Source organism: Anoplopoma fimbria, chromosome 3, assembly GCF_027596085.1.
Source record: "Anoplopoma fimbria isolate UVic2021 breed Golden Eagle Sablefish chromosome 3, Afim_UVic_2022, whole genome shotgun sequence".
Lineage (NCBI taxonomy): Eukaryota > Metazoa > Chordata > Actinopteri > Perciformes > Anoplopomatidae > Anoplopoma > Anoplopoma fimbria.
Window position 1 is genome coordinate 9042668 of NC_072451.1, and position 25996 is coordinate 9068663.

Consider the following 25996-nt stretch of genomic DNA (forward strand, 5'->3'; position numbering starts at 1 on the left):
CTGAAAATTATGTTGATAGTATTTTCAATTTTTTTAATCAATATGAGGAAATGTTAATTAATGTATCTGACAAATCTCAAAAACAAAAAATATTCATCTACAACATATTTAATTTGTTATACGCAAAAATATCTGATCTTATGACAATATCAGCTGGTAGTGACAACAGGGTTATTATTGTTTTATGGTTTTGTTTAGATCAGAGAAAGATCTTCATCCGGTTTAATACAGTCAAAAATCTGTGGTTTAAAATAATTAGGTACATTTACTAATTTACTATTTCTGTTTATTGTACTTCTACTACACTACGAGGGAAGTTCACTTTAATAATATATTTTCTGTTACAGCTATATTTACTTTGCAGATGCAGATTACATGAAACATACACGATATAATTATAAAAGACAAAATATTGTTTAAGATTAAATCAGTGGCTTCCTATCAAATTGTAACCATTTATTACGATAAAGCAGTGTCTAGTTGTGTCTCCTTGACATGTATCAGATGTCTCTGAGTTTTTAGCAGTTTAACTGAAGAGAAATTTCCCATGTAAACATCTCACATGGTTTAATCTCAATAACAGTTTGAAGCTCAAATTATTCAATTTGTAACAAAAAGCAAAAAACACAGAAAAGTCCAAAACATCATCACATAATTTTGTGTCAGAATTAAATTTTTCTTTCATCCTCTCTATGAATTATCTCATAAACCCCTCAGATTGATCTGGGGAACATTTAGAAGGTAACTAATTGATTGACTTATTAACTTCTACTACTTCTACTAATGATTGGGGAGCCCTGAAGTATATGATGATATCATCTGCATACATTTGAAATACTTACTAACAGACATGAATCTGTAAAGTCAATTACAGTGATCAAATGAAACAAAATACAGTAACTCACAAACTGTACAGTACCTAAGTACAGTTTCAGATACTTCCATTTATATGATGTATGATATAAATAGATTATATTTCTATATTATGCTAAGTTATACTTCTACTTTGTTACAGCTCAGATACAAATGTTGTACTTTGTACTCCATTTCATATATTAACAGCTTTAGTTACAGTTTGAGATTATTAATACAAAACATAATCAACTAATTAATGATGATGTAGTATTAAAGATAAAATTACCCAGCGTAACATAAAGGATCAAAATGAGATCTAACTTTTTCAGCTGCAACATTAAAGTGATGAACACATGAATGCTTCAATGAGTATAACCAGATAATCTAATATTTATCATTCTGAAAGGATCCATTCTGCTTTTACTTTTGTTACTTTCAGTATATTTTAATGCCAATACATTTCCTTAAGATTTCAAATGCTGGACTTTTACTTTGTAAGGAAGATCTTGGTATTTTTTCTACAAATATTTTATGTATCCCTGGTATTACACACTTCACTCTGTTTTCCATCAAGTTACAAATGAGGCTGAACACTAAGTATATTCTAAGAGAAAATTTATATTGACTTCACTTAAGATTTCCTGTGTTTTTATACAATTCAAACAGCTGGAGGGCATTCAGGACCCGAATGTGTGTGAGTGATGTTTTCAGATTAAAATGTGTTTAGCAAACTATCGGCACTCTGGTCCGGTCTGTAGGTTTGTGGCCCAGAGGACGTTTCCCATCGCCGTCAAACTCTACAACACAACCGCTGTCAGGATGTGACAGACGTCAGCCGCGCTGCTCGTACCTGCCGGTGAAACACGACTTGATGCTGACATGACATCACATGATTCAACTAAATAACACAGGAGCTATTGGGGCTTAGAAGTAATTTGGAGGTTTAAAATGAATGTTGAGGCGATGATACAATAAGCAGCACTGACGAGAAAATGAGTCTTGATCTGACACCAGAGAGACGCTTACAGCAGTAACAGTTGTAATGACTTGTTGTGGTGGTGATTTATGTCTCGTGTTGGCATGCAGGCGTCTCTCGTGTTGGCATGAGCCTGAACACAGAAAACAGTCCCATCACTCAGAGTGACGGAGGTCTTTAGTAGCAGTTCGTAATGACAGAGTCATCCATCTCAATGTGACAGACTGAAGATGCAGATGTTTTAAATATTTAGCTTAGAGAGGCTGCAGGGTTCATTACAGGCAGATAATATCCTGGTGATTTATCTCTGGTGATAAAAATGTTTGCCTGAGGGTAGCACAAGAGGAAATATATCATGTGTACAGTATAACTTGGGTTTGACCTGAAGTACAAGGGATTGGTCAAAGGCAGTTTGTTCTGATGGTGGCACTAGAGCAGCCTTTCCCAACCTGTGCTTCAGGACCTAACGTAGGGTCACCTGATAGGCAAATAAATAGAAAAGAGTTTTTAAGAAGTAGATTTTACGTTATTTTAAAGCTGTGGTCCCAACATGGGAGAAAACCACAAGAGTAGGCCAAATTTTGAAAGTATCCAGCTGAAAAATCAAGCCATGGAAGCTAGCTAACAGCACTAGCTTCAAAAGTTGCTTAATCCAGCGACAAACTCGCAAAGTCCCTTTAGGCCTCCCTCCAAAGCCACTCCCCCCAAATTATCATAATGGCAATTCACAACAACTTGGCTATTTCATCATTCTCACAACTGTACTTCTTTTTTACAATAAGCATTAACGTGAGATAAATGCCCAATAACAAGGCCCTGAATTTTACATTTATCCACATTTTGCAACACAGAGCAACCAACCTAGCCCGACCCACCAACTTTATGCATTATTGTAGCACAATTGTCAGGACTGAGTCGCATGGAACTTTCCAAGGGGCAACGGCCCATATTTCCCATCATGCAGTACTGGTATGAAGTATGGTGTTAGGATTTTCTGTTTAATGTTACCTTTTTTGTGTTAGTTTGTAACGTTGGTAATTGTCATCTTTGTGAGGCTTAACATTCTTACCATTGGTGAGGTGGATGCTATATTTCTTTAGACCAGTTGCATTTTGCACAGCTACAAATTACGGACTTTTTTCATTTGTTTTTGATTTATCGATTGTCGGTATTTAATGTGAACTTGAACAAATATACACAAGCTTAAAATCTCAATCATTTTGAAAAAGTGACTTTCAATGTAGTTGTTTATGTAGCAAAGGAGGTGATCCTTTCAGTCAAGCCAGCTGACTGGGTGACCAATCCATTTGACTATGAAAACAGCGTCATCAAACAGCTGACTAGTCCTCATGTGATCGAACGCTGCAACAAGTTTTGGTTCAAAGCAAGAGAGGATTTCACAGAGGTGAGACTGTGTACATTTAAAACAACAAGCTACCTTAACAACCACCTACTAGCGTAAGGTTGGAAGTAGTTTACGCGCTTCATTAGCGTCGCCTGTTTGCATTGTACCAATGGAACTATCACTGATAATCCTGAAGATAACTTCAAAAGTTATGCAGTGTCTTTTTCTATGATTTCTTAGTAGATTTATCTACATTTATTCTGGTTGGACATTGGAGATAATAATGATATCCTGCAGTGCAATGCACACTGAATGATGATCAATATGTGTTTCATTGCTGTGGGTCTACATTTCACTGACTTATGACTCAGACAAGGAGTATGATCTTTGACTTAAATTCACCTCCTACTTCATCCTTTCGAGAGAATGAAAACATGGAGAAACTCAGAAGGTAAAAAGGGGGATAAACTGCAGTGTGATTATCCTCTCGACAGCAGAGTACAGGCCGGCCTGCACTTTAAATCCTGTCTGACAGGGAGGCTAAACCAGTGCCAGGCTCCGGTCTTAATGAGACCTCTGCAAAATACACCAAACCTGCTCGCTTCAAAGCTGCAAATCAATCCCTGCAGCGGCAAGCTCATTCCTGCAGCTGAGGAGGAGGAGGAGGAGGAGGAGGAGGAGGAGGAGGAGAGCAATCAGAGTTTAATCTGTTGCAGAGAGTCCCCGTCCTCGGCTCCTCTCTCCCATCTCAAAGGACTGAATGTGAAGGACGGTCCCCCTCCTGTTGGCTTTTATCAAGTCCAAATCCGGTGACATCTTCAACTGAGAGCTTTGTGATTTTTTGACCTAAAAAAACACAGAGCTCTGTCTCCACCTTGCTGCCATCAGATCTGGCAGACAGATTTGGACTTTGACGTTTCTGGATGGCCTTATTCTACAGCGGAGTGTCCCCGTCTGTCCTCCATGAGTCAGCACAGACTCAAGTTAAACGCCCTCAGGGGGGGGCGTCTGACTTCATCAGATCACGTCCTACAGGCACTCTGGTGAGAGCTCAGTGACATGTTCAGCCTGAGACATAATCTCACTGTTGTTCCGGCCGAGCGTGTATTCTTTTTTTTTTATAAAGATTATTTTTTTAGGGCGTTTCTGCTGTATTTGACAGAGTTAAGAACTCAATCTTAATGGTAAGTGCTCTACCCAGTGAGCTAACAGGGCGACTCTGCAAGGATCTTTGTGTGCGGAGAATCCCAGCCACTGATCAAAACCTCCAGTAACATGTTTTCCTTTGCAACGGTACTAAATTATATCTTTCCTTTGCTAGGAAAACACTGATGACATTATTGCATTATTGATGACTTCTTACACATCCAGTAGTTACAGAACTAGACTTGTGTTCGTGTCAAATATTCATTCTCATTGAGCTCTGGAATATTCTGTAAAAGTTGTATTTCTACTCACTCATCTGTGGATCATCATGATGCTGTTCTCGCTCCGTTTGGATCCGATCAGGTCTATTTTGGACTAGGTTTTAATAATCTTCTGATCGAATTTGGACCAAGTTTGAAGCCCCATTTTTTAGAAACGTATCATTTCAACACAGATATTCAACACAGTCTTGCGGCAGTTCGTTAAAATAGTCTAGAAACGCAATCGATTGACTCTGTGTACATGGAAACGAATTGTCATAAAGTGCATACAGTACAGTATTGTTTAGGCAATGAAACCACAACACTGTGTCGAACGCTGATTCTCTTTGTTCTCGTTGTCTTGGACCAATCCACCTCCTCTACCACCCACCATAAGTGGTCTTTTTGGATATTAAAAATGACATCACTAGCTCTGACTGTTGCTTTTTCACGTGAATGCATTTAATTTGTGTGTCCACCACAAAAAAGGATCCTAAGGATTTTTCCTTAAAAAACGGACAATTTGTGTCCCTGTACACAGAACCAAGAGATTGCATGACCATTTCCCAACCTGCCATGAAACTGGGCTGAGATATCTCTATCGGTTAGATCGCAAAACTGATTACAATCCATCTTGGTTTTCTCAGCTACATGTAAATCACAGTTGGATCAGAAGCTGTTTGACAAAAACACCAGAACACCAGCACTTTAGTGCTTTAGTTTCAACAATTCATGTTTTTGTCGTCTGGGATCCATTTTTTTCATATACGTTAACAATCAAGAAGTTATATTTTCCTCCAGGAGGCTTCCATCAGGAGACTTGGCAGTAGCTTTTTCTGTGAGGAGTGATTTTACCTGTTTTCAGCTCTCTCTGATTTGTTCTATTCTCATCTAACACTCCAGTCTCTGCCGCTGCCATGACCCAATTTAAGCACGGGGATCAATGCGGTTTCATTTTATCGAATCCAGAGAATCAGTGGTGGAGTTCACGCAGCTCTCTGCCGGCTAAATGAGACACTTTCCCCTTCCATTTCCCAGTGTAAAAGGCTGTGAACTGTATTATATTCACAGAAAAGGAAACATCTGACCACGTTAAATGAAAAAAGCGCAAATCTCCTCGGCTCGTCCTCCTCAGGTCGGATCCACCGGCTCACAGGTTCATGGTGATTTTAATTGAAAAGAGAGTTTCTATTTAAGTAAACACTTCACATCCGTCTTGTCTCCCTGAACACATCACTCCCTCCTCCACCACCTCTCCGCTTCCCTGCTGCCTCCACCTGCTTAGAAAAACACTCCCGTCCTGTTACATCAGTGACTCAATGTTCTCTCTGGATCCTTAATGGGAACATTTTCAACCTTATTTTTACCTATCGGAGTTAGGGATATAGTGTGAGAAACGCCTGCAGTTGTTGCTGATATTCTCTGTGGTGCAGCTGCAAAATCTGTTCTACCGTATCCTCTTGACGCACTTGGTATACGGAAAAACTACCAGTTTCGTGTAGTGCTACATCAGCATTGTTAGCTGTGGGGTGCTATGTTGCTAAAATACTCCCTTGTTCTTGTCGCATTTATTGAGTTTTCATCAACAAAAATAGCATGCCAAAATACAAGTGCAGAGGAGGTTATGGACAGTGTAGATGGTGTGTTTTGGCTGACTCGGACTCTTGGATATGGCGGAGCGGACCCTCCACAATCTGAGCTGGCATCAGCAAACATCAACTGGTGGAGCCTTTGACGTTTTCCCCCCTTAGTCCTGCCGGAGGCCTTCTCCAGGATCCTGAAGATAAAAGACGACCGAGACCAACGGGGCAATTTTGGAGCGATTTTAGTCATTACCTTTTTTCCAATGTAATCATCTGAAGTGAGGGCCGCCAACGAGCCCACTGCTCAGCGGACAGCTGCTCCACGAGCAGCTGGCACAGCAGAGAGATACGGCGGGGGGGAAACAAAGTGCAGAGCCGATACATTTTCACATCTCACTCTGTTAATTAAGGATGTAATGTTCTCCGTTCTCAAACAATCAAGATCATTTCAGGGTCACAGCAATGTTTCTTATATAATTGAGTGTCCTCAAGTGCTAGGATTTGATTTTATTCCTTTTGTTACATATAAATGGGATAATAATTTAGGTGTGATAATAATGTAGGTGTGAATGTTTCATTGGCTCAGTACAATCCACACATTCACAAAGCACAGCATCTACCTGAGCAGAGAAGGAAGTCACTCTCCTTCTGTGTGTGTTGTAACTCAAGCTTCTCTGTGATTGGTTGACACAGCTGGTGCGTTCAGATAAGGTTGCCTCGCTGGTTAGCTCACAGCTACCGCTCCGCACTGCTCAGCCGTTGCCATGGCAAGAGGCAAAATAAAATGCTCCCAATCTTGTATTCAGCACCTTTAACCCGAAATCTCGCACACCCGAGTCTGATGGATTTTATTTAAATCACCATTTCAAGTTCCAAAAGAAAACGATCACAGCCAAACAGGCGATAAACTGACCACATATTGGGAATCTTACTTTCTCCCATGCAACATATTAAAACTTAAAAAAGTGACATATGAACTGCTTAAACAGTTTGTTGAGGATATTTGAAGCATAAATAATTGTTGCAAGATCCATTTTGGAGTTTCAAGTTTAGTTTTTTTGTCCTTAACAGTAAAAACTAGATAATTTATTCAAGATTTTGTATGTATGCAAAACAAATGTATTATTTTCAAAACATATTTTAAGTTCATGAAGGTATGATTCAGGAAGAGCAGAGTCTCCTCCATCTGATTGCTTGGCCTACTTTTTCAAATTGTTTCCCAGCATGCCTTGCAGCCCTACCTGAGCAGGATGAGTTTCACCTTGGGGGCGGCGCTCTTAATGATGGCCGAGGCGTTCTGGTGACTCCGCCCATAAAGAACCTGGTTGTTAATCTGACGGGAAAACAGAGATGTATTGATTACTAACCTCATTTCTATGAAACATATGATGGTAAATTCTCATTGATAAATCACAAGAATTCCCACACATCACAGGCAGAGTGAAATATCATCACATTATAATCACTGAGGGGGTGAGGGGGGTTGTTAGTTATTGATTTTGAAAATGAAAGTCAATAAACATAAATTCATAAAAAAAAGAATTGAGAAAAAAAAGAAAACAATAATCATTGTTGTAGTTACTAATAACAATGAAAAGAAAAATTGTATTACCTTTTTTAATATGTACCAATTATCATTAACAGTAAGAAATGAATAATTATAATAATATTAGTGTCAGAATAACACTCTTATATGACCACACAGACACAATTCTCCTGTAGTAACTCAGCTCTCTCTCCAGATGACAGTTTGACGATTCTCTATTTTAACACCTCCAAGGTCACACACACACACACACACACACACACACACACACACACACACACACACACACACACACACACACACACACACACACACACACTAAATAGAGATAGGCGGTAATTGAAAGGTCATTGAGCTGTGAAGCCGTAAACTACCGCGAGTTAGAAGATACCGGCGCCTCCACATGTTCATCAATATCTCATCTACACACGCACGCACATCCTTCTTTTGATTACAGTATATGGATTTTTTCACTAATGTGCCACCCCTGTAGTGTATGTTTTAGCGTGTGCGTTCCGGTGTGTAATTTTCCAGGCTTCCCTCGGCTTAACAAGAATTTTTCATGGAGCCTCTGACACTGCTGTAATGAGGAGGAGGCCGAGCGAGAGAAAGAGAGAGAGAGAGAGAGAGAGAGAGAGAGAGAGAGAGAGAGAGAGAGGATCTCTCGCCTGTTTAATATTTATGGAAATAAATTGGAAATCCCCTCACACACATGTGATGCAATAAAATGTAAAATGATGTGAGAGCGATATGCGGTGGCCGGAGCTTTGTGATACGTCCAAAACATATAATCTTGATTTTCATCATCATCATGACCACCACAAGACTTTTTTTGTTGGACATCATGTTCAAGACCAGTCAGCAAGAATAAAACATGGACCTGCACCATCGGTAAGGCTGTCATCATTACAGCGTAGTTCAACGATTGGCGATCCTAAAATGCTCACCGCGACCAAGCTAACATGCTGATGTAAATCACGTATAATGTTATCAGTTTAGCGTGTTAGCTTACTAGCATTGCATTCATAAACCAAGGTATTGGACACAAGTGTTGACTTGATGATGGAGCTATCACCAGATCATTCATTGATTCATCCTGAGGGGAACATGAATGTGTGAACCACTTTTCTTTTCAATCCAGTCAATAGTTGTTGACATATTTCCCTTTAAACCAAAAACTAACCTCATGGTGGCGCTACAGGAAAGTCACAGGATCACCCAAGTCAGAGGGATTCATCCTCTGGGGAACATGAATGTCTATATGAAGTTTCAAGGTGATTCTGACAAATCAATGTTCTCACCTCCAGCAGCTCGTCTCCGACCTGGATGCGTCCGTCTCGAGCCGCCGGCCCCCCTGGATGGAGTCCCACCACGAAGATGCTGAGGCGGGACCGGTCCCTGTTCCCTGCCAGGCTGAGACCCAAACCCTGTCGCTCCTTCTCCAGCTCCACACACAGCAGCTCCCCCTGCAGGTCTCCATAACGCTCACACCAACGCTCTATAGGAGGAGGAGGAGGAGGAGAAGAGAGTTGGGTTAACAGAGAGCAGAAGTGAAGCCAGAACTTCCTGTTTCTGTTTCTAAGGTAAGAAAAGACCTGATTCATAATCAGTTTAACATTTTTAATAATGCAAGTAACGGCAAATACAGCCTTGAATCAAGATCTTACTCTGAAGTATGTTATGTCCTTCACCAAATACTAGGGCTGCACCAAATCTTTAAGTTTTGATACAGATACCAATACACAGGCTTTGGGTATCATCCAATACAGAGTACTGATCTGATACCAGTGTTTAATCAATAAGCTGTATGCCTCGGCCATGGTTTGGACGTGACTGGGATCATTCTTTTAGGTGTTAGGCAACTGCAGGCTTAAATAAATAAATATATAAATGTACTGAATAGTTATTAATTGTTCAAATAATTTAGGTTTAAGGAAACATCCGACCTGACTTAGACATTGCTTTCCTAAATTTGTAAAACAATATATTACAAATAACTACATATAAATGAATGAATGGAATTGTTATTAATTATTTGTATAATAAATCCTACCAGCAATTTGGCAAAAAATCTTCAGAATTTGCATAATTAGAACTTTTTAAATGCAGCTACAAATTGTTCAAACTGAAACAGGACTTAAAATTCAATTATATAATTAACGTTGTATATAAATGTAGGACTGACGTAAGTAGTTCGGCTCTGTTCACACCGATACCCGATCCAGCTATTTGAGTCTGAGATGGAATATTGATGCATTCCTACTCCATACATCAATACAACTATCTAATATTGATATCAATATATAATATATAAAATCAACAATCTTGTCTTTAGCGGCCTTTAATGAACACCATTTCTCATAAGCTTTGGGGTATTTATTTAGGAAACTCAGATCTCTCAAGCTCCTACATATTCAACTTTAAGGTGACTTAAAGACAAACTAATTAAACTCAAATTGTATTAATATATAGTTATTTAGAGATATATAGAGTTATATTGTCAGTGGACTGCACATTTAATCCTCACACAACAAAACTGTTGATTGTGTGACATCTTGAGATACTGGAGATGAGAGAGAAAAGGGGGGAAAGAGGAAGAAGAGAAAGACTTAAGAGGCAAAGAAGAGGTGAGAAAGTAATCACATAAGAGAGAGAAGAGAGGGAGGGAAAGGAGGGAGGACAAAGAGAGCAAATGGAAGAGAGAAAGATGAGGCTCAGTGGGAGAAGTGCAAAATGCAGCTTAACAGTCCGTGAAATAAACAACAAACTGTGAAACGTGAGCAAAATACAAAAACTTGAGATTAAAACACATAATTCTGTCTGATGGAGGATGTCCGTCTTTCTATCTGAGAAAATATTTAATCACACTAAAACACGGTGAAGATGAATGTTGAACTCAAACTTTATGGAGTTTTCTTCTGTCTTCAGTCAAGAGATCACATGGTTTCTGACCTTTTCCTAAAAATAAAAAAGCTGAAGCTGAGGGCGACTTCTCTTTGTTCCTGGACAGCTGCTGCTCTGAAGATAAGAAGGTTTTTATTTTATTTTATAACTTTACATCTGGGATCTAAAGGTCACTGCAGTTATATGGACCGAACCGGGACACAGATAAACCAGTTTAGTGGCTGAATGAAGTGAATCGCCTCAAACTGAAGGAGGTGGACGAAACAGCTGAGTGCTGCTTCAATGTAAACCCAAACTACTCAACAGTCTAGTTTACAGCGTGTATTTAGGGTATGGTTTAAAAATGTACATTTTCCATTGTTGCCAAGTCTGTCAATAAATCTAAATTGCTCTAATGGCCAGCAGAAATCAATATCGGGATAGTAAACTTTAGAGGGCAGATGAATGATGGAACATGAACTTGTTTAGTGCTCAGCAGGGGTGGAGGACGTTTTTAGATTCTCTACTTAAAGGGGACATATCTTGCTCATGTTCAGGTTCATACTACATGTTTACATGCTTTAATGTTCAAAAAACACATTTTTTTTCTCAAACAGTCTGTCTGAATATACCTGTATTCTCCCTCTGATTGAAACGCCCCGTTTTAGCGACTGCCTCTTTAAGAACTGCTCCTAATAAAAAAACCAGTCCGCTCTGATTGGCTAGTGAGAAACATTTGGTTCACCTTTTGAAAAGTTAGTTCTCAAGCCATGGGATGGAGGGGCGGCATATTCTTTTGAACCTGCATGTCACAAAGTCAGGGTAGCCAAATCTGATTGGCTTGTTGGATCACATGTTTTCTGATCATTACAGTGCACAAAGAACTGACATGGTTGTCCTATTTCACAATTTGTGGGTAACTTTTTCATGATATGTCCCTTTAAGTAAAAGTGCTAATACCACACTGTAAATATACCACGTTAAAAGTAAAAGTCCTGCATTGAAAATGTAACAAACTTATATCATGAAATTCGATGCAGACATTCATGAATCGAAATGACGCTGGTGAACCTCCGGTGATGAACTGGTGCTGGTTATAATGAGACATAGATAATAAAATATGCAATTCATTTTGTTGAATCACTAATGCACATAACTTTTAAATCACTACATATTTGTTTCCCATTGTGTTAACATCTGCACAGTAAAGATTTTTTTAATGACAGAGTCAGAGAGAGATGGAGGACAAGAAGATGAGATGTCATGTGAGGTGAGATGATGAAGATACAGAGAGAGAGAGATAATGATGACAAATGTAAAGCGAGCATTGGAGTGAGACACGGAGGAGAATCATTGAGTGAGATTGATGGAGACACACACACACACACACACACACACACACACACACACACACACACACACACACACACACACACACACACACGCACACGCAGGCAGCTGTGTGTTTGCTTCATCAGGTCCAATCATCTACAGTCAGGGTTGAGTGTTTAATTCCCTTGAGCAAGGCACTGACTGACACATGGTTCATCATGGTGTGTTTTCAGTCTGCATTTTTCAAGTGTTTTGCATATCTGTGTAATTTAGAAAGAAACTCGAGCAGCAAAACGAATCCTGCATGACGATATGTTGCCATGGGGATGGAATGAAATATATATTGGAATACAATTATTTTGTGGCTACTTTATTGGCTAATTATTTTAGTAATGCTGAATATGTAGTTATTCAAGAAAGTAGCTCTAATAGTTAATAAATCTTGCAAGAAACCTTCAGGCCTCCCTCTAAAGCCCTCCCTCTAAAGCCCCTCCCCCCAAATTATCATTATGAATGTAAACAACTAAATACCCTCTACCGTTACCGTTGTCAGCAAACACTGCCTCACATCATTTTACCATCCCGCCCTCGTCCACTAACATTAAATCCGGTTCGTCCACCGTCTGCCTGATTTCATGTGAATGCAGCATAACCGAACCCCACAATTTTGCCTACAGTGCCTCTACCCTTGAAATTTAGAAAAATGTCTCGCAACCGTGAAAAAAACTACCAAAATGGCAAGAGTGGATGAGGCTAAGACATAGCGGGAAAGCAACAGTGCCAAAAGATTCCTGCCACTAGCTAACAAATAATAAAAGTAAGTAACGCTGACTCAAACAACTATCTAAAACACTGTACTAGGGGCTAAAGCTAAGCCACAGGAAAGAATCGGACAAACGTCTAAAATCGCAAACTATCCTACTAAATACTACAAACACCCAACTAACTGTAAAGTTACACTAAAATTATCTATGCTAATAGTAGAATCAAAACTAAACTTAACCTCTTATCTCCACAGTCTGCAGCATTGGGAGACGTTGTTTATGTAGGAGGGGGATCAGCTAATAGCAAAATCTAATTGCAATAGCGTTCTTTCAACCAGGCGGCAACCTCAGGTTCTGCACAGTGAAGCCAATGTGGCAGTGTCTTAAAACTTGTATTCTCTCTACTGACCAGCAGGGGGCGACTCCTCTGGTTGACAAAAAGTCTATGAGAAAATGACTCTACTTCTGTCTTTATTTTATTACCTCAGTAAACATTGTAAACATGAGTTTATGTTCTCAATCTCTAGTTTCAAGTCTTCGTCAATACAGCATGATGTTCATTTAGTAAATTATGGTCCATTTAGACTCAGATAGAACATAAAGCAGAGTATGCTTTAGGATGGGCTTACTGTGATTGACAGGTCACTACCAGACACACATACGGCATCCATACGTCACTCCTCCACATTCCAAATATGGTAACCTCCGTTCATTGGTTGCGAAAAAACAACATGCCGATGGCCATAATCAAAGATAACGATAGCAAAATCGCCAAACTCTAGGCTTTCTAACAGCAGTTCACAAACCAATGGGTGACGTCACGATTACTACGTCCACTTCTTATATACAGTCTATGGTTTCAACCAGTAGAGTGCAGTTGCTATGCATATTCATAACACAAAATTTTGAATTGAAATACATTACACTAAATGTCTAGTTTAGGACCTGATTCCAGTTTAATTTACTCTTTAAAAGTTGAATTTCTTTTTAAAGGAGCTTCAGTCTGAGCTCAAACAATGGAAAACTGTGCAGAGAACTTGATGGAAATATGACATTTATGTTTGTTTAACATATAAATGTGAAGAATGTTACAGTCTCGTCATCACTCTAATCAGATGTGATGTTGTTAGCTTTTCACCTTTAGTCACATGCTACTTTAACAAAATCATTTATTTTGTTGGGACCTCAGACTTTCGCTATATAGAACTGAACGTTTTTTTCCCCATTGCACAGATTTGCGTCCATGGTTTCCATTAACAGGATCAGAAATACTTACTACTACCTGCTTATTTTATGCAAGCATCAAACTTACTATTGACGTTTATTAATTAAGCTTAAAAATGTATGACTTGTTTTAACAACGTTTACATAAACCGGACCATAAGTCATAGGACCTCATTTGTGACTGATATAAATTGAAATCAGCCGCTGCCGGCAGGGAAAGAAATCGAATTCTAAAAAAACTGTAGCGAAGTTAACAGGATTCAGTGTTTAATCAATGACAAAAAACATTTAAAATTACAGTAGAGGCTCTTTAGGTATTCAATATAATTGAATTTCAATTCAACAGTCTTGTTGTTTTCTGTTGTCAACAAGTTAGTTTGAGGTGTTCAACCTTCACACACAGACAACACACACACACACACACACACACACTTTGTGCTTAATTTAATGAAAGTGTAATCGTTTTAGCAGAATAGAAAGCTAACCTGTGTGAGAGCATTTACAGCGTAATTAACTGTTTTAGCAATACCGATAACTGTTGGTGGGTGTGTGTGCTGCAGGTGTTAATGTGTCTCAGGGGGAGGACAGCTGAATGAAGGTGGATGAAGGACACATCTACAGCACTGATAATGGATGTGTTTCAGTAAAAGGACTGAAGACACATTTATCATTTAGCGTTTAATGTACGTACTTAATTCTAGATTAAGCAGACATTCATTTCACTGACAGGATATTATTTTGCATTTTTCTATCTGAACAAAACCACTAAAGAGAATAAAAACCAATAATGAATGTGTTACTGTCTGTGTAGCTGAAGGCTGATGGAGCTCATATTCCCCGTTTGTAGCAGAACTCCACTGTCCAAAATCTATTAAAAGCCATTCTGCTGCACTGATGCCGAGTGTAAAATAATATGCCTGGATGAAAACAGTGAGCTGCTCAAAAAAATTTGTTAACAATAACACTGATTTCCTTCTATAATTGATTTTGATCAATCTGCACTGTAGAATCTGCACTGAAGTGTTGAGTGTCCAAAAACTCAACACTTCAGTGCAGATTCTACCTAAATTTGTCAGAGTGATATCGGATGTTTCTTTCTTTACAAACAATCCTTAAATACCTCTTCCCCCGGAGGTAAACGTATAAAGAATATATAAATATGAAGAAAAGACAATTTATTAAACTATGAATAGTTTTAAAAAGTTGATTAGTCAATTGATATAAACTGTATTGTCTGGTAACTGTTAGCTTAGCTTACTACACTTTCCAAGTAGCCTGCCAAACACTGATTGTAATGTATTTGTCATAAGTGTTGAGGGTTGGACTGCTGGTTGGACTAAACAAACATTGTGAAGGCGTCACTTTGGGCTCTGGGTAACTGTGACGTGGTTTCTAACAATTTAACAAAGCAAACAATCGATTAAAGGAGAAAAAAATCAGCAGATTGATCCATAATGAAAACATGAATACAAGTAATGATCTAATGATATAATATATAATAGTATAACAGTCACAGACAACATTTCTTTTCAACTTTTAATCCTGTAAAGTTGACAGTTGTTTACCAGCGATCCCAAAAAAGGATAAGTAGAAGTAATATCAGTTAGGGAGTTGAATACACTACTGCATTGCTAGGTCAGCTACTGCTAAAGCAAAACAAGAATATTAATTATTGGAAAAAATGTCAAAAATGAACAAACTATTTTGTTCAGTGTTTTGTTTAACTCACACAGCATAATCGCTATGTAGTTTGATGCACGCAATGCGGAACTAAAGTTCCCAAGCGTGAGTTACCGGAACAAAGAAAAAGCAACCCCATTTAGTATTTTAAAACTTCAGATCATAAGCAATGCTTTTCTGGTTTTAGAGCCTGTTGTAACCCTTTGGCCCTCTGCAAAAGTCTTTTTTCAGTGTTTGTACAGTGTTATACATAAGTGTTTGAAATTATGCTTATTTGTATAATGTTACAAGTTAACCAAAGTTGCCAGTGGGCAAAATGCTACCTCATTCCCCAACAAGAGGATTTTGTCTTTGAAAGTTGCACTTCTGTCTCTTCAAAAGAAATGAAAAGACAGATCCTCATGCATTTGTGGGTATTTCTCGCTGCACCAAACTCACACGAATCGTGACTCCTGAGTACCGTTACACCCAAACTCACCAACATACAATTAGATGTGAAACAGGGAAAATTTGAAATATGCATCTGTCTGTAAGGAACAGGCATCAAGCATCTGAGTTGAGAGCTTTCCAGAGGGAAACTTTCTCTTCACTCCTCCAACCCCCACCCCCTCCTCCTACTTCCTCCCTTCTCCCTGATGATTTCGCCAACTTCTTTGACAAGAAGGTAAACGATATCAGATCCTCCTTCTCTCAGCCCCCCTCTCCCTGTCCACCCTCTCCCTCTCTACCCTCTTCAGCTCTTCCCCCTCAGCTCCCCCTTCCCTCTCCACACCCCATCTTACCCTATTTTGCTCCCCTCTCCCCTAACGAGGTCCTCGACCTTGTTATATCTAACCGCCCCACCACGTGCTCCCTTGACCCGATCCCCTCCCCTCTTCTTCAGTCTATTGCCACTGAACTCCTTCCTTTCCTCACCCACCTCATCAACACATCTCTCGTCTCGGGATGCTTTCCCTCGGCTTTCAAGACTGCCAGAGTCACCCCCCTTCTGAAAAAACCATCACTTGACCCCTCTGATGTCAAGAACTTCAGACCGGTTTCTCTTCTACCCTTTCTATCCAAAACACTTGAACGCGCTGTCTCTAAACAACTGTCTTCCTACCTCCACCAGAACAACCTCTTGGACCCCCACCAGTCCGGGTTCAAGGTGGGTCACTCGTCAGAGACGGCCCTCCTTGCGGTGACAGAGTCGCTTCACGCTGCGAGAGCGAACTCTCTCTCCTCTGTCCTGATTCTCCTGGACCTGTCAGCGGCGTTTGACACGGTGAACCACCAGATCCTCCTCTCCACCCTCGAGGGGATGGGCGTCTCAGGCTCTGCACTCTCCCTGCTTGCATCCTACCTGACAGGCCGATCCTACCAGGTGACATGGAGGGGGCCGTGTCGGAACCACGCATGCTGACTACAGGGGTCCCACAAGGCTCAGTTCTGGGCCCCCTTCTCTTCTCGCTCTACACAACATCTCTGGGTTCTGTTATTCGCTCGCATGACTTCTCTTACCATTGTTATGCCGATGACACCCAGCTGGTCTTGTCATTTCCTCCCGGTGACACCCAAGTGGAGGCACGCATTGCTGCATGCTTGGCTGACATCTCGAAGTGGATGGCGACACACCACCTGAAGCTCAACCTGGACAAAACCGAGCTACTGTTCCTCCCGGGGAAGGGCTGCCCGCACCGAGACCTGTCCATCACCATTGATGATGCCGTAGTGACGCCAACTCGGACTGTGAGGAATCTGGGTGTGACCCTGGACGACCAACTGTCGTTCTCAGCAAACATTGCATCGGTCACACGCTCCTGCAGATTCCTCCTCTACAACATCAGGAGGATTCGCCCCTTCCTCGCTGACGAGACGGCGCAGGTGCTCATCCAGGCTCTGGTCATCTCCCGCCTGGACTACTGCAACTCACTACTTGCCGGAGCCCCGGCGTCGGCCATCAGACCCCTGGAGCTTGTCCAGAAAGCTGCAGCTCGTCTGGTGTTCAATCGCCCCAAGTTCTCTCACACAACTTCCCTTCTCCGTTCTCTACACTGGCTCCCTGTAAGAGCTCGCATCCAGTTTAAGACTCTGGTGCTAGCCTACAGGGCAGTGAAAGGAACAGCTCCTTCCTATCTCCAGGCCTTGGTCAAGCCCTACACCCCCGCCCGACCACTTCGCTCTGCTGCCTCGGGCGATTGGTTGCCCCGTCACTCAGAGGTCCCTGCGGCCGATCCACCCGGTCACAGCTTTTTTCTGTCCTGGCCCCTCAGTGGTGGAATGAACTCCCCACCGACGTCAGGACAGCAGAGTCACTGCCCATCTTTAGGCGCAGGCTGAAAACTCACCTCTTCATGAAGCACTACCCTGAGCCTTCCTCGTAGCACTTATTTGCATTCGTATTAGTTGTTGCACTTACTGTATTCGTATCAGTTCGCTGCACTTATTGAATTCGTATTTGTTTACTGCACTTATCCTATTCGTATTAGTTGTAGCACTTATTATATTTGTATTAGTCTGTTGCAATTATTGTTTTCGTAGTAAATTGCCTCTGCACTATACTTTTGCTCTGGCTTATGCTTTAAGATGCTTGTTTAAGAAAGGAGATGCACTTATGACTTCTGGTGACTAGTAGTTCTCTTGAATACCTATGTTGAATACACTTCCTGTAAGTCGCTTTGGATAAAAGCGTCTGCTAAATGACTGTAATGTAATGTAATGTAATGAAACACAGCCTGTTTGGAGGTCATAAGCTAGAATAATGTTTTCCTGGAAAAACTAGAGAGTACATGCATGTGTAACACATACATCAATACCTATTTTCCTTACTTTTTGGGGATATTACATTGACTTAAATGTATTTCCTTGAGACTTACCCTAACCAAAACCATAACCACTACCAGCCTAATCCTAACTCTTACACTAACCCTAACCTGACCAAAACCCTAAGCCAAGTCTTCACCCTGAAAAGTGATGATTTACGTTATTGGGACATTCATTTTGTACTTAAAAGGAAGGCAAGTCCCCACAACGTGACTGTGTAAAAAGATTTTGTCCCCACAAGACCGGATAAACACACCTCTACACACACATAACTCCTGCGGTGTGTTTGACAGCAGTGCTGTCTGTCTGTCACACACTGATGAACGCTGTCATTCTGAAATATCCCGCAGGGGGTTAACTGTCGCACACCCACATACACACTGTGTGCCCTCAGCCCTTTCCTGAAATTTGAATCCGTGTATGTGTGTTTATGTGCTTCTAGCAAGGTGACCTGTCACAGTAAATCAGCACATACACACACACCTGCTGAATTTGGCTGAAGCACACTCTCATTGTGAGTACAGCATAGCTTCCCTCCGCTCCAGCTACACAGTTTGTTTGTGTGTGCGTGTATGTGTGTGTGTAGCTTCCAGACTGTTCCCTCCTAAAGCTGCTTGGTCAATGTACAGCTGCTGTTCGGTTGCAACGTTTTTGTATAACCGGGGTTGTTTATTGGCTCCTCTAGAGAGGTTTTTTGGAGCCACTGGGTTTTTTTTCTATATAACTGTAAATTTAGTTTTCTGAAATAAATAAAAGGTTTAGGATAAAGCACCTAAAATCTACGTTGGCTTTGGATGAACAGGATTGTGAAGTAAACAAGATTTAGTATTTAATAAATGTGTTGTTTTCTGTTGTAAACATGATAATTTAATTTGAATAACCTTCAACACTAAGCGTTTCCTTCCCACGGTGACAGTGAATAGTTTAAGACTTGGTTTTAATGTTAATTCTAGAGTCAGTTTGAGTAAAGATAATGTTAAGGTTTATGAGGACGATGGTTAAGGGTCCTCACAAACACAGTGAAACATACACGTATGTGTGTGTGTGTGTGTGTGTGTGTGTCGGTGTGTGTTAGTGTGTGTATCGAATGATGTCTGCACAGAGGAACAAGGTGACGACAAGGTGAGAGCAGTGACGCTTATTCGATTCACTTATCACACACACTGAAGGACACGCTAACATGATTCTCTATTAATATTTCTATGTACAGAAAAGCACATAAAATAGATAGAAGCCGTTTATTTCGTCCAAAGTGTGCACACATTCATGTTTCCCTCAGGATGAATTGCGGAAAACAGCTCATTTAGCCAGTTCACCGGGCAAACTAAGATGCTAAACAAGGTCAAGATTGTACCTGCTTAACATCAGCATGTTTCTGTCATTTATCTTTGTTTATGTTTAATGCTCACAGAACAGGAAAAAAATGGTAAGTCATCCAGACTAAATCAATCATGGTATTGTTGTGGCGCGGATATAAAACCAGAAGAAACACATTTTCACAAACTTTGGCCACCGATAGCACCGTGAATTGCTCATCGCTTGCATCAGCTATCTGCCCCGTCATAATGTAAAATTCACAAAAGATATCGCACAAGTTAGAACAGCGCAAATACACCCATAAAGTTGTATCAGCTGAGTACAGTCTCTTTGTGATCATGTGGATTGATACAAACATCATGTGGATGTTTGTATAAATGGCAGACATTTTCAGACCGTGAACTAAAGATCCTGACCGACTAGGTGCAGAAGCACTACTCAAAACTTTTGGCAAGGAGTTTAAACATGTCGGAGAGGAACTGTATTTGGGATTTAAAAAGCCATGATAGCTGGAATATCTGGGCTTGAAATGCAATTCAGTTACCATTAACTCTGAAGACTGTAATCATTTCACTGTAACTGCATGTGGCTTTCAATTCATGAATGCTACCTTATCTGAAAATGTGAAAATAGCACAGGAGCACCACCACGCTCCTGGCATGGCAGCGCAGTTAGAGGTAGTTTCAACCTCTGCAGTTCCTTTGTGTTTTATTTCTTCAGGTGCAAACACGTCCCAATTATTTTGCGAAATACTCTGCTCTACTCTACGAGAGAACCAGAACCACGACTGAGCAGGGCAGACTTTCAGACATCTGCTGCAGTAAAATTAGACATTTTCTAACGGGACTCTGGTGCTCGGAAACACTACCACTTTTGTCCACAGGGGCCGCCAAAATCGACACAAAATGTAAGTTCCTTGTAGTCGTTCAAGTAAAAGTATGTAGATATTATTAAAAAATGGACAAAGAGTAAAAGTATTGATGGTGCAGTTAAATTATCCCTGTCACTGTTTTACTATTAGAAATGTTTATGTTGCATTTTACTGCGGTAGCCGTTTAAGGTTGTGCTGATTTGAACCCCTTCGTATACCATCGAGTAGTTGGGTGATCTACAGCAATGCATCATATTCTATAAGCTCATTTGTTTGTAGTACTGCATTTCAAACTATGGAGGCTCAGCTCCAACTGGAGCAGCTGAGGACAGTGAACACCTGGGAGGTACCAACTGGCAAACTCAGAGATGCATGGAAACAAAATCTATCAGCTGATTTATTCAAACAACACCGGGGACGGATGGACAGACGCACAGACGGACAGACACTGCTTCTCCTAATTTAATATACAGTGCTAGGATATATCTGGCACTAGCAGTCAGAGAGTGCGTTTGTGCTGCTAAAGTAACTGGCAGTAATAGTAATGTGCCCTGGAGGGTGAAATAGGACAGAAACATGCATGGGTTACCTGTGTGTGTGCGCTTTTATATGTGTGTGTTTGTGTGTGTGAAATATTGAAGCCTAAACTGAAGTGGAAAAGCTGCCAGAAATAAAACTACAGCAGCACAAACCATTGACTGTCCTGCTCCTTCTCTCGAAAATCCCTCTGTGGGGTTTTCTACTTTAAGCTGTCTGAATCTCTGCAGTAGTTTGGTGTGTGTTGCAACAAGCTAATGTATGTGTAGACACAATAACAAAAGGTGCAATTTGGACACCAAAGAACAATTACTATGAGCCTTCATCACACCGTGCAAAATAAAGGCTTTTAATAAACCTTTTATCCTTGCTTTACCTCACAGTGATGTCATTTTATGTTCATTACAGCAGGTACAACTGATCGAACGCTTGGTTTGTGCTTTAATTTAAGGGATTTTACAGTTTGGGGTTTGAGAGGAGAAACTATGTCAGAAAACATCAGATTTTGTTGTTATTTTTGTGCGCAAGGGAGGAGGAAAGAAAGAAAGAAAGAAAGGACTGGATAGAGAGAGCAGACTGTTATCCTCCGACAGTGCTGCAGTAACTCGTGGAGGTCACTGCAATGCAACAGTAGCTTAGCCTGCTGCTGCTGCTGCTGCTGCACACACACACACACACACACACACACACACACACACACACACACACACACACACACACACACACACACACACACACACACACACACACACACACACACCACACACACACACACACACAGTCCCCGAGGAGGTGGCATTAATCTACACCCTACACTGCCTCGACTGGTCGTTGGCAGTGTAGGCTGTTAGCAACAACAGACTGAAGGCAGCAGTCTCTGTGCAGAGAAAGAAGCAGAGTACCAGCAGCAGTGCTATTTTAGTTCCAGTATAACTACCAGTATACCAATATAAGTTGAAGGCCCGGCTGTCTCAGAGCCAAGTGACAAATAAAAAGGACATGTTCGTGTGCGTTTTCTGATGTGTTCATTTAACAGCTGGAACAGGTCGATGTGGATAATCTTAAGTCAACTTTGGGTTTTTTCCCTGAAACGTACCCTAACCTCGATATGTTCCCTAACCTTTAGAAAGTATTAACTTTAACCCAAACATTTGGTTAATGTTTTCTTTAACCAAACCAAACCTCAACCATAATGTTATCACATACATATTTATCATTATATTATTATGTATATTTTAATTGTGGAAGGCAGAGACACAGATTTCGTCCCGATGATCTTCAGATCAGAAAACACTTTAACGCATCTGAAATCAGCACTCGCCACGAGTAGAATGGGTGTAAAATCTTCTTTGGCTAATAAAATAACCAAGGTCAGTTTGCTGAAATTGGCCTACTTCACTACAAACTCATAAGTCGATTGACCACGTTTTATTTTGCAGCTCTCTATCGCCATTCTCTGATCGACTTTGCTGTCCACCGTATCTATGGTAACTCCTTAATTTATCTAGCTAGTAGAGGTGCACCGGATCGTAGAACTCACGGTCCCGATCGTATCATTGATTTGAGTCACGGATTTGATCAGCAGTAAAAAAAAAGACTTTTTAGAGATGCCCCAATCACGTTCTGTTGCAGCTACCTATTGACAATTGTTGGCGGGTCATATCAGTCAATAAAGATTGTTTTGGTTGTTGTTTTGTTGTAGCATCTGGTAATGACAGCTTCAAGACGCCTCCTGTATGGAGAAACGCATGCATGCATTGCTCAGGTGTGATTTTGGCCCATTCTTCCACACAAACAAATCTTGAAGGTTCCGTGGGCCTCTTCTATGAACTCTGATCTTTAGTTCTTTCCATAGATTTTCAATTGGATTCAAGTCAGGTGATTGACTGGGCCATTCTAGCAGCTTTATTTTCTTTCTCTGAAACCAATTGAGAGTTTCCTTGGCTGTGTGTTTGGGATCATTGTCTTGCTGAAATGTCCACCCTTGTTTCATCTTCATCACCCTGGTAGATGGCAGCAGATTTTTATCAAGAATGTCTCGGTATATTTTTCCATTCATCCTTCCTTCAATTATATGAAGTTTGCCAGTGCCGTATGCTGAAAAACAGCCACACACCATGATGTTCCCACCTCCAAACTTCACTGTTGGTATGGTGTTTTTGGGGTGATGTGCAGTGCCATTTGACCTCCAAACATAGGGTGTATTATGGCATCCAAAGAGTTCAATTTTGGTCTCATCTGACCAGACTATATTCTCCCAGTATTTCACAGGCTTGTCTAAATGTTGTGCAGGAACCTTTAAACGAGCTTCAACATGCTTTTTCTTCAGCAATGGATTCTTGCATGGTGAGCGTGCATACAGGCCACGGCGGTTGAGTGCATTACTTATTGTTTTCTTTGAAACAATTGTACCTGCTAATTCCAGGTCTTTCTGAAGCTCTCCACAAGTGGTCATTGGCTCTTGGACAACTCTTCTGATAATTATTTTCACTCCTCTGCCCCAACTGTGCTCACTGGAACATTCAGAAGTTTAGAAATCCTTCTGTAACCAATGCCATCAGTATGTTTTGCAAAAATAAGGTTGCGAAGGTCTTGAGAGAGCTCTTTGCTTTTACCCATCATGAGATGTTTCTTGTGTGACACCTTGGTAATGAGACACCTTTTTATAGGCCATTAGTTGGGACTGAACCAGCTGATATTAATTTTCACTGACAAGGGGCAGGATTGCTTTCTAATTACTGATAGATTTCAGCTGGTGTCTTGGCTTTCCATGCCTTTTTGCACCTCCCTTTCTTAATGTGTTCAATATTTCCCTGTGTCATTCCATTTTATTACACATAACTTAATTTCTGAACTTATTGTTTGGTTTTCTTTGTATGTATGGATATATATATGTATATATATGTATATATATATATATATATATATATATATATATATATATATATATATATGTATATATGTATATATATATATGTATATATGTATATATATATATACATATACATATATATATATACACACACACATACACAATGGGCATTACACTACATTCCTTAAATTACTCATTTTTATATATTACTCTGAAATAAGAAAGTTCGCTTACAGCTGTAACGCATATAAGCAAGAACTTAGACTCTAGAGTTTGGAACTTCGATTGCACGAGAGCAATGGTCGAGACTCACGAGACACAACGACAGGAACGAGCTGATAAACCCGAGGCTTCACGCTGCACACACTGTGTAAGTACTGACCTACTGGATTCAGTTATTCAAAGAGAAATTAGCATCATTAATATCATTTTATGCTGCTCACGATGAAGATGAGGCTGCTAGCTTGTAGCGTTAGCATGTTAGCTTGTAGCGTTAGCATGTTAGCTTTAGCGTTAGCATGTTAGCTTGTAGCGTACTGCTATATGGACCAACAGTAAACATTAACATGTGTGTAAGTTAATGTTGACTGTGTTTATGGGCTGTCGCTGTAGTTCATTGATATAAAGTGAGTTTTAGGCCATTTTACATCTAGAATGCATTACAGAGAGCTAGTGGGGCTGTACACAGTTTAAATGGGGAGGAAGTGAGTAAAATAAATTAATGTACAAACAAGAAGACGGTCAGAACATTGTTGTTTGGCATAGAGCAATTTACAAACAATATAAAATATTATAATGTGTAATATGTCAGTGAGCAACTTAACGTTGGAAAGACATTTAAAAAACGATCATGGTCACCGGGGAAAAGACGTTAAAGAGTGAATATGTTTTATAATTCTTGTTTAATTTACAGACATAGTGCCTTTGTAATCCTCTAGGTTGTGCTAATAATGTTATATTATCATTTTAGAGGCTTACTATGAAACCACATCCACATTTCTCAGTTGAAAGCCAATATTGAAAATCACGTCTAAATATGGTCTAAACGTGAACGTCTAATAGACGTCTACAAATAGACGTTGAATAAACTTTCACTTTTGAACCACTTTTAGACGTCTATTAGACGTCGGCCATAGACGTCCAATAGATGTCTTTTAGACGGAAAAATGGTCACTGGGAAACAAGAAGACAGAGTAAGACAGATGTACAACATGTTTGTTTGTGAATGAGTGATGCAGCGTCACCTGGGGGAGTGCCAAGTCTATCTGCGCCAGTCACCATTGGCTGCACGCACGCACGCCTTGACCTGCAAAGCTGAATGAATCATGACATGCTGTTTGCGGTCTCACTGCACACACACACAGGAACAATCCAGCATGAAAAGTGTCTACCCACCTGTTTCTGTGTGTTGCAGTGAAACAGGCAGACAGGTTAAAGGTAACCTCTACCTGGACTAAATATACAGACAGGAACATGGTGGACACACACACACACACACACACACACACACACACACACACACACACACACACACACACACACACACACACACACACACACACACACACACACACACACACACACACACACACACACACACACACACACACACACCTATCCTGAAGCTCAGCTGTTCTTCAAAGCCGTGACAGCCCCAACACACAAACATACACACGCAGATACACACACACACACAAACGCAGATACACACACACACACTAAGCGAGAGGGCGTACTAACCCATCGGCAACATCGTCCATACTTCAGTCTTCACACACACCGGGATAAATCCACAGCGCTGAGCGTATGTGTGTGTCGTCTTCAGGTTTCGCAGCTTCGATATCCAGAAAACGGGTGTGTGTGGTGTGTGTGTGAGCTGGCTGCTGTGATAGGAGGACAGCTAGTGACGAACAGCTCTGTTACACACTCCAACCTCGATTACTCTCTCCATCACCCCGACTCTCTCTCTTCTCTTCTCCCCAAGTCATCTCCTGCCTCTCTCT

At 40.6% G+C, this 25996-nt stretch overlaps 1 protein-coding gene across 1 annotated transcript in view; it reads right to left on the reverse strand.

The window, feature by feature from the left end:
* patj (PATJ crumbs cell polarity complex component) overlaps window positions 1–25996 on the reverse strand; it is a 109415-nt gene that overhangs the window by 6601 nt on the left and 76818 nt on the right. Inside the window, 2 exon segments of the mRNA XM_054596706.1 lie at window positions 7407–7498; window positions 9013–9209. Coding sequence (XP_054452681.1) covers window positions 7407–7498; window positions 9013–9209 — 289 coding nt within the window.